At 49.8% G+C, this 15,261-nt stretch overlaps 1 protein-coding gene across 3 annotated transcripts in view; it reads left to right on the top strand.

Moving 5' to 3' along the window:
• The window catches only part of CDS2 (CDP-diacylglycerol synthase 2), a 47,124-nt gene that overhangs the window by 25,569 nt on the left and 6,294 nt on the right, over nucleotides 1-15,261 (top strand). For all 3 annotated transcript variants that reach the window (XM_053269210.1, XM_053269209.1, XM_053269207.1), the window contains 9 exons: nucleotides 1,997-2,094; nucleotides 2,208-2,347; nucleotides 2,923-2,981; nucleotides 5,790-5,872; nucleotides 9,212-9,299; nucleotides 10,393-10,461; nucleotides 11,508-11,660; nucleotides 14,492-14,611; nucleotides 14,750-14,853. In XM_053269210.1, the coding sequence (XP_053125185.1) occupies nucleotides 1,997-2,094; nucleotides 2,208-2,347; nucleotides 2,923-2,981; nucleotides 5,790-5,872; nucleotides 9,212-9,299; nucleotides 10,393-10,461; nucleotides 11,508-11,660; nucleotides 14,492-14,611; nucleotides 14,750-14,853 (914 nt within the window). The remainder of the gene's footprint in view (nucleotides 1-1,996; nucleotides 2,095-2,207; nucleotides 2,348-2,922; nucleotides 2,982-5,789; nucleotides 5,873-9,211; nucleotides 9,300-10,392; nucleotides 10,462-11,507; nucleotides 11,661-14,491; nucleotides 14,612-14,749; nucleotides 14,854-15,261) is intronic.

The following is a 15,261-nucleotide window of genomic DNA, read 5'->3' as shown; positions in this document are numbered from 1 at the left end:
TATTGGAAATTATCTCTTCCCCCCCTCTTGTGTCTCTCCCTCTCTCTCTCTCTCTCTCTCTCTCTCTCTCTTGCATGTTAATTACAGTGTGATCATACTCTTCTCTTTCCCTGCTTTTTTTCTTCTCCTCCTCCAGTCCTCATCTTTTACTTCACTCCAGTGCTGCTGGCTTTGGAATATTCTTTTTTCTTCCTGTCAGCCTTTTGTTTCAAGTGGCTCTTGTTTAAAGTACAGAAGAGAATCGTGCCTTCTTTTCTGTATGGCATTTTTCTCACTGAGATTTGCTGGGATCCTCTTCACTTGTTCCCCGCTGCTGTGGATCCCAGAGCAAATTTGCATGGGAGGATGGTGGGGGAACCGGTGCAGCATGTTCTCGCTTTTCGCCACCCTGACATTTTGGTCTGAGGTTCCCAGCAAATGGAATCAGCTGCGGGGAGAGAGGAGACAGTCTCCAGACTCTAGGGAGAAGAAATCCTGCCCTCCTCTGACATGACCCGCAGAGAGTCTTGGATCCTGATAATATGCTTCCAGAGAAATGCATCTGGGGAACTGCAGAGGAAGGAGTTGCTCAGTTGAGCCACAGCAGAAAGCTCTGTGGACAAAGGGAGGATTCTCCCATAATTTGGCTTTTGATAGGAGCAACGCTGAGGCAGGAGTTTGGGGAGCATGAGTAAAAGTAAATGAAAGGGCAGTAACTTTTGCTAGGGGGTCTCTCCAACTTGCAAAATTTTTTTTTTCGTGACGCGCTTGATCTGCTCTGTGTCTTTCCAAGGAGCGTAAGAAGCTGCCTTCTTCTGCCTTGGTCTTCTGCATTGTCTCCAATGACCAGCAGTGGTTCTCTGAGATTTCACACTCGGGGGGTCTTTCCCAGACTAACCGGAGCTGCTGCTAGGGAGCAAACCTGGGGCCTTCTGCATGCCAAGCAAATGCTGTAGCACTGAGCCGTGGCCCCCTCCCCTTGGGGGGATATCTTAGAGCAGACCAGGCTCCCATGTAACCACCCATCCAAATGTGAACCAAGGCAGTCCCTTTCTTAGTAAAAGGGATGCTTCTTGCTCACTTCCGCAAGACCAGGTCGCCTCCCTGAACCCTACCATATCCAGTCTGGTAGGCTATAACTGTTGGGAATCCTGCTTTCGGTATATTTGGATGAGCCTGGCCCCGATTGAAGCTGATTATGCTAAATCATTGTAATATGCTAAATCATTGTAAACCGCTTAGAGAGCTTCCAGCTATAGAGCGGTATATAAATGTAAGTGCTATTGCTATTAGTGGGTGGCCATTGTGGTTCTCTGGCTAGAATGGTGGGCTTGGGCTAGTGAGACCAAGATTCCCATGGAACACCGTCCATGTTGCATCCAAGCAAGAAGTCCCCTGTTGGAATCTTGCCCTCCTGTGAACTCCTTAGGTGAGACTGGGCAGAGAGCCAGTCTTGAGATAGTGAGCATGAATTCTCCCCTTTGCTAAGCAAAGTTCACCTTGGTTTGCATTTGGATGGGCGACTGCACGTGAGCAGTATAATACCTCCTCTGATAAGGGAGGTGAGCTGGTCTTGTGGTAGCAAGCATGACTTGTCCCCATGGCTAAGCAGGGTCTGCCCTGGTTGCAAATGAATGGGAGACTAGAAGTAACTCAGGGGTTGTGCATCTGCTTTGCATGCAAAGGTCCCACGTTCACTCCCGGGCAACATCTGACAGTAGGGGTTGGGAACAACTCCTGCCTGAAACCCTGGAGACCCACTCCCAATCAGTGTAGATAATACTCAGCTAGGTAGACCAATGGTCTAATTTAGTATAAGGCCCAGCTTCCGTATGAGCCAGGATCTCTAGGCCTCAGCCTTCCAATCTGCAATGTGGGGGTAATAATATTTACCTTATGGACCTTTGCTACAACCTTGGTCACATGAACCATTTACCAGTTCCATTTTGGAAGTAGTATGCAAATGGTTGCCGAACTGGACTGGGGATTTCATCAGCCAAATGTCTGTGCCTTGCAGGTGATGTGTGTGCAGATAAAGTGTTTCCAGGAGATCATCACGATCGGATACAGCGTCTATCATTCGTATGAGCTCCCGTGGTTCCGAACGCTGAGTTGGTAAGTGGTGCCACGTTTTGTGGCGGCGTCGGCAGCGTAACGTCAAGGGGGTCTGTCTGGCTCCGTTCCCCTTCGGCTCCTCTGTAAAGAGCCAGTTCTGTCTGTGTCTCCAGGTACTTCCTGCTCTGCGTGAACTACTTCTTCTACGGAGAGACGGTCACGGATTATTTCTTTACTCTGGTCCAGCGGGAGGAGCCCTTGAGGATTCTCAGCAAATACCACCGCTTCATTTCCTTTGCCCTCTATTTAACTGGTGAGCAGGACTAGGTTCTCCCGTTGGTTTCCAAGGGCCACTCGGGATTCCCCAAAAGTTCTAGAAAGCTCACCAGCCAGTTTTGCATGCTGGAAGGCAAGGTGCAGTTCTTGCTCCTCGCTGGGCAGTGCACTTCCTTCTGTTCTCCACCTGGCAGGGTGTCTCTAAGATCTAGCTGAGATGGCTCCATTTAAAGCTCACCGGCTGCCTTAGACTGAGTGTGATGAAACAGGGGTGAGTGTGTGCTTTCCTGGAATCTACACCTTGAAGGAGCAGCATGTTCCTTGATTTGGGGTCAGAGCAATCTCTCTACTGAGGGTAGATTCTAGGAAAGCATCGTGTCGCCTCTGTTTCGTCATTCTGAATCAGACCACGGGTCCATCTTGCTCGGTATTGTATTCATTGACTGGCAGGAACTCTCTAAGGTTCAGACTGGGGTCTTCCTCAGCCCTAGCTGGTTGGTCCAGCCCAGGGAAGCGAAGGGACTCCATGAAACGCTTATGCATGAGCAGAGAAGAGGAGAGGCATCGTCCGGGGAAAGGTCGACCTTGAATGTCTCTCTTGTCTCTCCCCAGGCTTCTGCATGTTTGTCTTGAGTCTGGTCAAGAAGCATTATCGGCTCCAGTTTTACATGGTAAGAGAAAGTAAATGGATTTTCTGTGCTCCGAGTTCAATACTTGGGAGGCAGAGCGAGTGTGTAAAAGATAGAGAGGTGGGAATGAACGGGCTGTTCGCTGCTTTGATTTTGAAAAATGCCAGCCTTAAAGCACTCGCCAGTTCCCTCTGTGGTTTGTTATGCCTTAGTAGGCTGAGGGACGGCCACAATTCAAATCCTGGAAGTCGAAACATTCTGAATGTTCCTTTTGCACTGCCCTTCTTTTCCACAGAACTCTTGGGGATTTTTTCCCTTTTGTTCTAGTTGGTCTTTTTTTGCTTCTTCTTTGCTTGCCTTCATTAAACAAACACAGATTTCCAAGAATTGTGAAGCTCCGGGCTGGATAGCCCAGTGCCCAGGTGAGAATACATGTGATGTGGGAATGTAATGTATAATAATAATAATAATAATAATAATAATAATAATAATAATAATAATAATAATTCGATTTCTATACCGCCCTTCCAAAAATGGCTCAGGGCGGTATAGGGAATAGTATGCCAGGGTCAGAGCATCCCTGTGAGATGATGCTAGCTAAAGACATCTGGTGGGATAGATAAAGCCAGTGTGGTGTAGTGGTTAGAGTGTTGGACCAGGACTGGGGGAGACATGAGCTGAAATCCCCCTTCAGCCATGAAACTCACTGGGTGGCTCTGGGCCAGTCACGTATTTCTCAGCCTAATCTACCTCAAAGGGCTGTTGTGAGGAGAAACATAACTGTGTACTGTGCTCCTTAGCGGAAGAGCAGGATATAAGTGTAAAAATAAAATATCAATAAATAAAGAGCCCTAACAAAAATTAAAGCTATTCAGCATTGACCCTGAAAGCTGACACAGAAACTGACATGAAGCTGCCTTTTACTGAGTTGGACCCTTGGGCCATTTACTGGGGGGTTCACCCACCTCGGGGCCCCCAGATGTTGTTGGACTACAACTCCCACATTCCCCAGCCACAATGGCTTTTGGCACTGTGGCAGGGAATGATGGGGGTTGTAGTCCAGCAGCATCTGAGGCCCCACCTGGGTCTGACCCGTTCTGGTAGCAGCTTCATTATTTATTTATTCATCATTATTTATTTATTTATTAGATTTATATGCCGCCCTTCCAAAATGGCTCAGGGTGGTTCACAACATGATAAAACCAATTAAAACCAATTAACAATTAAAATTAAACTATTAAAATACAATAAAGCCAACACTTTCCAGGGTCTCGGGCAGGGATCCTTCCCCAGCCTACCGGGAGCTGCTAGAATTGTACCTGGGACGTTGGTGCTCCACCGCTGAGCTGCGCCCCCCTCCCCCCCCCCCCCCGCTTGCGAGCTGCCCCAGTTCTAAACTCCCGTTAGAGCTTCACCTGTGGAACGAGAGGCTTCGAAAGAGTGAGCCGTGCAGGGGCAGACTCCCCTCGGAGCGACCGTCCAAGGCGCACAAAAGCAAGGATGCTGCACACCCCGCTTCCCACATCTTGCCAGTTGACGCTCCCTGCCTCTCACCCCGCCCTCCCCATCGAGAAGAGTTGCTTGAGCAGCTTGGATCACGACCTCCTCTAAGTACTTTAGTGGCTCCCCTTGGCCTGCAGAAGCTCCCGGATTCAAGGGAAAGACCCCTGCCTGCAACCTTGGAGAGCCGCTGCCCAGCCCGTGTAGAGTGGACCAAAGGTCTGACTTAGCATTCGGCAGCTCCCTGTGTTGCCGTTGCCCCTGGAGAGGACAGGGCTAAAAGACCCTTTGCCGGCATCTCAGCTCATGGGGAGGGGGGGGGGCGAATGGGCAGAGGCCTTCCTCTGTTTGGAACGTAGATGCTGGCCAAGTTCCTGTGAAGTTAACCGTTTCTGGAGTGTTTGGAACTGGCTTGCTTTGCAGATGGGTCCAGCCTTTACCTGTTGCTCTGTCAAGGAAACATGGCAAGTGGGCATAGGAACATAGGAAGCTGCCATATCCTGAGTCAGACCATTGGCCTGTCTAGCTCAGTTTTGTCTTCACAGACTGGCAGCGGCTTCTCCAAGGTTGTCAGCAGGAATCTCTCTCAGCCCGATCTTGCTTTGCAGGCAGAATCTCTCAGGTCCAGCCTGCCACCTCTCCCAATAAAAGAACACCAGGGAGCAGATGCTGGGGAGGGTCTCTGCCTGACTGAGACCCCAGAGAGTTGCTGAGTCAGAGCAGTCCTGGATCAGGTAATCCAAGGCTCCGGCTCAGTAAAAGACAGACTTGTTTTCAGGCAGGCTGTAGCTCAGCAGAAGCCTCACCTGCCCAGGGCTCAGTCCTTGCGAGCATCTCCAGTTAAAAAGATCCCTGTCCAGAGTCCGAGGAAGCTGCTGCCAGCTGAACAGGCAATGCTGGGCGAGCTGGAACAGTGGCCTGACTCAGTGGGAGGCAGCTTCATGAGATTCCAAAATACTGGTGGACACTCTTTGTTTCTTATTTTATTTTATTTATTTTAAAATATTTATATATGCTATTGCTTGGGGGGGTTGCTTACAACATTAATAAAATAGATTGATAAAGATAACCAAGTTAACAGACCAGGCTAAAACCACATTTAAAATGATAAACTTTTTTTAAAGTGTCAAATTAAAAGTTGTTAATAAAAGGCCAAAATCTGAGAACTACAAAGTCGAAAGAACCTTTGTGTTTACTGACTTGTGCCCGACTCCATTGCTGTGGGGGTGCCAGACGCACACCTCCACCTCCCCCCCCCCTCTCTCCTGTGTGTAATGGGCATTTTGGCTTGTTTTTGAGAAGTGATGTTTCCTTTGGGCAAACTGGATGCATGCTGTTTTCTCTTTCCAGTTTGGCTGGACCCATGTGACTTTGCTCATAGTGGTCACCCAGTCGCACCTCATCATTCACAACCTGTTTGAAGGAATGATCTGGTGAGTCATCGTCGCCGCTTGCGGACATTTCTGGGCATGCGCTGCGTAGACCAGGCGCTCGCCTTCATGGGGTAGCGATGAATGGGCCGACCCCCTGGATCTCGCTTCCTGGGCTCTAGATCTAGCATGGAGTTAGTATGGCCCTAGCATTGGGGTCCACATGAAGAGAGCTTCGGAGAGATTTTCCTGGCTGAGGGGAGCAAGAGGTCTGATCCTTACTAAACACAAGACAGGCTAGGGAGGGCCAGCCTGAGACGGGCCAGCTGTTGGACTACAACTCCCATCACCCCCTGCTGCAGTGCACCAGGGTGATGGGAGTTGTATTCCAACCGCTGGACAGCCTCAGGTTGTCCACCCCTGCTCCAGGCTGTTTTGCAGTGTCTGAATACCTACGCACTTTCCCAAATATGAGGTGACTTTTCTTTTGGGTGCCTCAGGGCAATGGCTGTTCCATGTCGAACCCGGAGTAAGGACTCGTTGGGCATTTTCATACATGGGGCTTAAAGATTGGCTTGCTCTTCAGCCAGGCTTGTCATGGCAGCACAAAAGCTACACTGGCCAGAAGGCGCATCTGCATGAGGAATGCCTCTCCTCGGCTTACCTTCTGAATGAATCCTGGCCCAGTTCTGATGTCCGTATGGATTGTGCGCAAGAGGGAAGAGGCTTGGAGGCCATTTCAGCCTCTCACTTGAAAATGCCCCCAGATTTCCTGCAATCCAGACTCACAGCAGCAAACTTGGACTCCTTTTCTCATGTGTTACGGGGCTGCCAAACTCCAGCTCCGTGTGATGGGGTGCCCTTTATGGAACCCTCAGTAGTTCAGAAAATTGTAATACAGGTGCTCCTAACCTGGGGTACTCCAGTTATTGCTGAACTACAACTCCCATCATCCCCAGCCACCATACATTGTAGCTGTGGATGATGGGAGTTGTGCAGTTCAATAACACCTGGAGCGCCACAGATTGGGAACCCCTCTTGTAAGACAGCCTTGGGACATCATGTCTGCTCCAATTAAATCCTGGCCGGACCGGCCCAGCCCAGACGCAGTGAGTGAGGCTGGCTGACACACAAGGCAGGGCCATGGATCTCTCTGCGGTGACGACGGCCTTCACCACTTCTCGTGCGGGGGCCCCTGTGGCAGAAACCTTCAGTGTGAGAGCCACCACAACCCCCATGCTGGCCTCCACACAGTGCTGCGTTGCTCTCCCTGTTGGGGGCTCCTTTAGGAGAAACGGCCTTGTCAGGCTCCGGCGCCATCTTGTTAGCCAGGGCTACACTTTGTTCTAGCCAGGGATGACAGGAGTTGTAGTCCAGCAACATCTGGAAGGCCCCGGGCTGGGAACCACGGTTGTCGTCCCTTCCATTTCTCTCCCTGTAGAGTTCTCTGGAGGCAGTCCTGGGAGGGCCGGCATTTCCCAGCATTCTTTGTGTGCCTTTCAAGATGGCACTGGGGATTGGAAGCGTTCCCATTCCCTTAAAGGAGCCCCGCTGCACCCCAAAGAGCAGCACTGCAGGGTTGGGACAGTTCCCTGGGCACGGTGCCAGGGAGACACGATGTGGAGGATTCCACTTCAGCCGACGGTTTGCCCAGGCCTCCTAACCCATTAGCCAAGGAGCCTGGCTTTGGGCCATGGGCGTGACCTCTGGCTCCCAGACCTTCCCTTGAAGGTAAGGTGACTGTGCTACAGAACACCAGCTCTCACACTGGAACAGGTTAGAATTCATCCTGGCAGCAAAAGGCACACACACACACACACACACACCCTCGGTAATCCATTGACTAACCTGTTCTCACAGCCACAACCTTGGACAATTGCTGGAGTTGCCAAAGATTGGAGTGGGTCAATCCCAGATTTTGCTTGGCCATCAACTCTTAGCAGCAATTAACGAAGCCATGCTGGCAGATAAGAGGACACGGCAAGGTTTTCTCCTGTCTTTTCTCTTTACCATCTGGTAGACACCTACCAGTCCAGGCACCAAGGATGCATTGAGCACCTTGCAGATGCCGTCATCAAGATGACCACCTGCCGTGTGGTTTTGAAAACATATTTGGCATAGCAAATCCAGCACTGCAGCTGCTTGCACTGCTTCCCTTTTTTGTTGTTGGCAAATGATAATGGTTTTTGTTGTGTTTGCAAATTAGAGCAGTGTTCCTGCCCTTGAGGAGGGGAGAGAAGAATTATTCACACACAATTGCAGGAATAGAGCAAAGGCAAAAAGTAAAACGGGATATTCTTCCTCAGTTACTCCCTCTCCACAGCGGAGTGAATGGTAGGGAAGTCATCCTGCTATGCTGGATCGCGGAAGGTGTTTGCTTGCCTTAAGCCAAGGCCAAAGAGGGGCTTTCCTGGGTGAAAATTTGCTCCTAGCATCCAGAATATTACTCCAACCCACACTGGAAGCTTGCCATAAGTACTATGGTGCCGCTTTTTAAACAGCTAGAACAGCAGAGTGCTGAATGTGGCCTCTGCAATCTCATCTTGGTTTCAGTTTTGGCAGCAAATAGAGCAGTTCACACGATCAGGACTGAACTCGACATGATCAAGCATCTTGCCCTGTTTCGGCACATTCTCCCGGTTTTTTTTATTGTGTGCGAGTGTAAAACTAGGGGAGTTTGGTTGTGTGCTGAGCCCCCGCTGGGTTTTTCCTCTGGGGAGGTGATGCTTGTCCTGTCCGGCTGGGAACTCTGCACACGGCTAAGCTCCCCACTGCCAACCTTGTGTTACACTCGCACAGAATGAAAGACGGGGTGCGTGTACAGTTCTGAAAAAGGGCAGGATTCTTGTCCTACCCGAGTCTTGCTCGCATGAAGTGCCCCAATGTCTTGGTGCATGGAAATAATTAATGGCCTGGGGGGTGGGTGGGGGGAAGTATCCATACTTATGAATCCTAGTTGTCGCCGCCTTCCCCTTTTTAAAGCCGAGAGATCTGCTTACCAGACATAAACTGCTTGAGTTTAAACACAATTTAAACTTAACACAATGGCTTAATTTTCTTGGCTTAAACTGCACTTTGGAGTTCTGTCCTCCGACTAATGCTTTAACTTGCAGTAGTAGTTGTCCTTTCCCAAGAGTGAAATGGATTAAACCTGGGTGTCTTACTCCCAGAAGTGGGGTCTCCCCTCCTAGATATTAAACTGCTGGTGCAAACAAATGTATTGGCTGGAAGGAAGACTTACAGGGCTCTGTTCAAAGGAGCAGGTGCAGCTGACCTCGGATATGAGGCTGAGCTGGCTGCCATGCCCCAAAGAGCCACACGGTCTCGGGTGTTTCTCTGAAATCCAGACAGCTCTTCTAAGCAGCTTCTCTGGGTTCTCATTTCCCTCCTCTTGCTCTCTAGGTTCATCGTCCCAATATCCTGCGTCATCTGCAATGACATCATGGCCTACATGTTTGGGTTCTTCTTTGGACGCACCCCACTTATTAAGGTTGGTTCAAGTCCGGAGACCCTAGGAACGTGGCCCTTGGCATCAGGTTAAGAGGGTCCAGTCATGATTGAAGCCACCAGACAGGATGGGAGGCATTCTAGCTGGTAGTGGATGCGGCATTGACTTGTAGTCACTTCTAATTTATGTTGGAAATGGTGTCCCGCTCAAGGTCTCTTGGAATTTATAATAATAATAATAATATTTTCTTGTTTACACAGACAGGTGTTATTGACTGGTTTGTTTTATCCAGACATCGAGTCCTTCCCAAGGACCTGGGGTGGCTGAATTTTATTATCAATATTGTTGTTATAGATATCGTCGTAGAATATAGGCTGTTCCCAGTAAAGCTGCTTTTTGTAATTGGCTGATGGTGATTTCTGTGGCCCCTATGGTGTTGAGGTGCTCTTCAAGGTCTTTTGGGACTGCACCCAGGGCGCCAATTACCACTGGGATTATTTTGGTCTTTTTCTGCCACAGCCTTTCAATTTCAATTTGTAGATCTTTGTATTTTGTTGTTTGTTCTGTTTCTTTTTCTTCTATTCTTCTATCACCTGGTATTGTTATCTCGATTATTTTGACTTGTTTTTCTTTCCTATTGACTACAGTTATATCTGGTATATTGTGTGGCAGATGTTTGTTTGTTGTCAAAAGTCCCATAACATTCTCCTAAAACCATTTAAAAACAAAAACTAAAAAACAAGAATAAGAAACTGTAAATTTAGCAAATAGCACCCTCAGCACACTTTTAGGAAATGGTGAAAGTTGAAATTCACTGGCCAACCAATCTTTAAAAACCTTCCAGAGCAGAGAGGTCTTAACCTGGTGGTGAGAAGGGGACAAGGCAGACCTCCTGAGGAAAGGGATCGTGCAGCCACGGACAAGCCCCCCTCTCCTGTCAGTCTGTCTGTGAGTTATGGTTGGTTGGGAGCGTGGAGGAAATCCTCTTCAAGGGAACTTAACGCCCGCCTCGCCCCCGGCAACTTCATAGGAGAGGAAGCGGCCCTCCCAGGCCTCCAGACCCAAGTTCCTTCGTGGCCTACCTTGGCCCACCCGGCCCTTCCTCCTGAACACTCTTGCCCTCGTCTCTCTGCAGCTCTCCCCAAAGAAGACCTGGGAAGGCTTTATTGGAGGCTTCTTTGCAACCGTCGTTTTTGGCCTGCTGGTGAGTGGCTCTTCTCCAAGGCCTGCATGGGTGGGAGGAGGAAGGCAGCGTCCTTATGCCTGGTCTCTGAATGAGAGGTGGGCCTGCCTGTCTAGCAAGACAGTGGGGCTGGCCACCTGAGGGGGCAGGATTTGAGTAGTAAACTGTGGGGCCCTGTCTGCTGGGCGGTTCTCTTTGCAGGAGTAGAATAGTGGGGGCTTATTCTTACAAGCGCAGTTCATGGACCCAAGGAAAGAGATGGTCAGTATGGAGCCCAAACCCAGCACGATGGGTCCAGAATAGCTGTCTAAGATACATGGCGTTCGTGGGAGGGGAGAGGGAGCAGGGCCAGACTCCAAGGTTTAAAGGAAGACCTAGACCAAGAATGAACTGTGGAGTTGTTGGGTCCCCCTCTCTTCTGTCCTGGGTCTGGGGGTTGGTGATGCCCTGCTGCGCCTGGGGCATGTGGCCTTTGGGAGAGCTGGCCGCAGGCTGCCTGCAGGAAGGGGAAATGGGAGAGAACGCAGCTGCCTGCCTCGGCTAGAGATCGGCATCCCTAGTGGGCCAGACAAGAAGTTTGGCCTGGGAATCTCCATGGGCGCTATCATGTTGGTCCAGGAGAGTGCCTTGAGGCAGGTTCTTGGCGGTGGTTTGCTTGGCAAACCTGGCCTGGAGGTGAAGACGGACCAAGATGAGGATAATGGAGTCTGTATCCCACCTCAAAAGAGGCTCGGCTGTGTTCCCACTTCTCGTAATCCTGTTGTGGACTCTCCGAAATGCCTCTTCACATATAGACCACTTCAGTGCTGCTTTGGTCTTTAAATTGTTAGCGAGTGTTTGGGTGATCTGCTCCCCCTGCCCACCATGTGCTGGGATGGGGGCATTGGCTGTGTGCACTTCTGCACCCCGTATTGCACGGTGGGTGAGGCTGATGAGATGTATCATTCGAAGTGGCCCAGCTTCGAAGCTGTTGGTTGGGTCAACTCAAATGCCTACGTACCGGAGCTGTCTAGCTGTAATTCATGGTTCGGCTTTCTCTGTTTCCCACCACCACCCTCCGACTTGAGCTGTCGTACGTGATGTCTGGCTATCGGTGCTTCACGTGTCCGGTGGAGTTCAACAATGACACCAACAGCTTCACGGTGGACTGCGAGCCTTCGGAGCTGTTCCAGCTACACGAATACAACATCCCGTCCTTATTCCAGTCCGTCATCGGCTGGGTAGGCATCCTCTTCTGATAACTTTGCCTAAAGACCTACAGAGCAGATGTGTGTTGCAGTCAGTTCTTCAGTAATGTGATTCCCTGAATCCTCCCCAAGGAATGGGATTTCTGTGACCAAGTGGAAAAACTGGGGAAATGACTCTAAATATCATCCCATAAGAACAGCCCTGCTGGATCAGGCCCAAGGCCTACCTAGTCCAGCATCCTGTTTCACACAGTGGCCCACCAGATGCCTCTGACAAGCCCACAGGCAGGAGTTGAAAGGGGCATGCCCTCTCTCCTGCTGTTACTCCCCTGCAACTGGTACTTAGAGGCATATTGCCTCTGAGGCTGGAGGTGGCCTATAGCCCTTGAACTAGTAGCCACTGATAGACCGGTCCTCCATGAATTTGTCTAAGCCCCTTATAAAGCCATCCAAGCTGGTGGCCACCACCACATCCCATTCCATAGATTAATAATGCACTGTGTGAAAAAGTGCTTCTTTTTGTTGGTCCTAAATTTCCTGGCCTTCAGTTTCCTGGGATTACACCTGATTCTAGCGTTGTGAGAGAGGAAGATAAATTTCTCTTTGTCCACTTATCTCTAATCCATGCACACCTCGATCATGTCTCCCCGTAGTTGCCTCTTTTCCAAACCAGATGCTGTAGTCTTGCCTCCTAAGGAAGGTGCTCCAGGCCCCTGATCATCTTGCTTGCCCTCTGCTGCACCTCTTCCAGTTCTGCAATATCCTTCTTAAGATATGTTGACCAGAACTGTACACAGTACTCCAGATGTGGCCACACCATAGATTTGTATAAGGGCATTATCATAGTAGCATTTTTATTTTCGGTCCCCTTCTAATGACTCCTAGTATGAAATGAAATTTGCCTTTTTCACAGCTGCTGTGCACTGAGTCAAGACTCTCAGTGAGCAGTCCACCACAACCCCAAGATCTCTTGCTTGGTCAGTCACTGATAGCGCAGACCCCATTAGTGTAAATGTGAAGTTGGTTTTATCCCCCAGTCTAAGTGTACTATGACACCCGGATCATCTTTATCCGTTTGCCTGTTGACATTCTCAAAATACTGACTCCAAAAGGTTAATGAAGCAAGACCTGTCCTTGCAGAAGCCATGCTGGTTTTCCTTCAAGGCCTGCTCTTCTATATGATAACCGTTTTGACCTTAAGTATGCTTTCCATCCATTTGCCTGGCACAGAAGTTAAGCCAACCTGCCTGTACTTTCCCAGATCCCCCCTTGGATTCCTTTAAAAAAATCAGTTTCATTAGCTACTTTCCAGTCCTCTGGTACAGAGCCTGATTGGAGGCACAATTTACATATTTTTGCGAGGAGATCAGCAATTTCACATTTGAGTTCCTTCAGAATTTTTGGATGGATGCCATCTGGCCCCTGGCAATTTGTTTATTTTTAGCTCCTCAAGATAGTTTAGAACATCCTCTCTCATCACCTCAAGCCCAAGAAGCTCAGTTCTGGAGCAGGTACGTGGTCAGTCTCCTCTGCCGTGAAGACAGATTCAAAGAACTCTTTCAGCTTCTCGGCAGTCTCCTTATTAATCCCTTTCACGTCCTCATCATCTAAGGGTCCAACTGCCTCCCTGGCAGGTTTTCTGCTTCTGATATATTTAAAGAAGTTTTTGTTATTCCCATTGATGCTTCTAGCGATATGCTCCTCAAACTTGCTTTTTACGTCCTTTATTGTCTCCTTGCATTTCCTTTGCCAGAGTGTATGTTCCTTCCTGTTCTCTTAATCTGGGCAGGACTTTTATTTTCTGAAGAAAGTTTCCCCCACTATTATAGCTTCCCGGACTCTACTTGTTAGCCACGCTGGACTTGGTGGTACCTCTCCTCCTTCTCGTAACAAATCTTTTCCCGCATCCCTTCTGTTAGCCAAAGCTCTGGTCCTCGTGGGTCACGGAGCCAGGGTAGTGCAGTAGACAGAGGGCCTGGCTGGGCTGTGGCGGAAGTGCAGGTCTGAATCTCCCAAATACCGTGAGACAAACTGGATGGTCCTAAGACACCATCTCTGGGGACAGACGAGATGAGAAGGCGGTGCTTGCACTTCCCATCTCTTTAAAGGCTGGTAAATCGTAGCTGTGTAAGTGTTCTCTCTTGGGGCAAACAGCAGCTTTTTATAGGGGTGCCCCCTCCCCCTGGTAGAGCCATGGTCCAGTCCAGATGGCGGCGGCTGCTTCACCCTCCCAGTGCGGCTGGTGTTTAAAGAGACGAGAGGTCCAGACCCAGGTCTCCATCCTCTCGTTTGGTCCACACAGGGCAGAGAGAAGCTGGCCTTTGTCTTCTGCCTTTTCTGTATCTGTTTACATGTTCAGTGGAATCTCATGGTAAAGCTTTTCCTGAGCTGTAGCAGACCTTATGGGGGACTCCCTGTTTGCCCTTTCTGCTATGACATTGGAGGTGGCTGTATGCCAAGTGAGACCCTTGCTCCTTCTAGCTCAGGGTTGTTTACTCCAATGGGCAGCCGCTGCTCTCTGGGGGTTTCGGGCAGGCGTCTTTCCCCACTCTGCCTGGAGAGGGTGCCCGGACCTTCTGCATGCAAGTTAGGGACTCTACCATTGAGCTATAGGTCCTTGCTCAGTAAAGCTCTTTGTCTGTAGAAAATTAGCATATTGGAAAGAAGAGTTCTGCTTAAAGGCTTTACTTAGTGCAGACGGAGAGAGTGTGTGTGAATAAAGAAAAAGAAAAAAGATTCCCCCACTTGCAACCTGAAGTGATGCAATCCAAGAAGAAGAAGAAATTAAAATCCTTGATTCTGCAGAATGAATAAACTGACTGGCTTCAGGAGTGTATTGATTCGTCTCTTTGCTTTTTCTCCAGAAAACGGTCCGGATGTATCCCTTCCAAGTCCACAGTATTGCGCTCTCCACGTTTGCATCTCTCATTGGTCCCTTTGGAGGATTTTTTGCCAGTGGGTTTAAAAGAGCTTTTAAAATCAAGGTACAGTATAGCTGGAAGGGAACGCAGACGGAAGGCTCACTGTCTGTGTGCTGACAGTGTGATTGTGTGCTCTTTGAGTGTGTCCAGCAGTCTGCCTCTGCTGAAAAATCTCCCCCCACCACCCTCCTTTTTGCCCAGGACTTTGCCAACACCATTCCAGGGCACGGCGGCATCATGGATCGGTTTGACTGCCAATACCTGATGGCCACCTTTGTCAACGTGTACATTGCAAGCTTTATCAGGTACGGTGACGGGTTGGTCCCTCAGGTGTCAAGCTCTGGAAGCCGAGGGTGGGAAGGGGGCCTGTGGAGGCCGCAGTCAAGGGGTTTCTCTCCTGTTGTCGGAGAGCCTGGTGTGGGGTTGGCTAGAAGGAAAGGAAAGAGAAGGCCTGTGCAGGACCCTTATGGCAGATCACACCATCACCGTTGGGGTAGGACAAGTGTCCTACCCTAGTTTGAGAGCAGGGCATGCTCCCGTTTTGTGGGTGGGTGGGGGGAGCAAGGTTGGAGGGGCAGGAAGTGCTCGCCTGGGAGAGAGGAGCTGGGTCGGCTGGCGTGTCTGCCTACCTTGGTAAAGTGCTGGGTAGGAGGACCAGCTCTTCTCTCCCTGGCGACCCCTTCCTCCCACCCGCTCTGCCTTTGCTGTTACCC

Source organism: Hemicordylus capensis, chromosome 8 (genome assembly GCF_027244095.1).
Source record: "Hemicordylus capensis ecotype Gifberg chromosome 8, rHemCap1.1.pri, whole genome shotgun sequence".
Taxonomy (NCBI): Eukaryota; Metazoa; Chordata; class Lepidosauria; order Squamata; family Cordylidae; genus Hemicordylus; species Hemicordylus capensis.
Note: the sequence above shows the minus strand (reverse complement) of the source record. Positions and strands in the feature narration are given on the sequence as shown.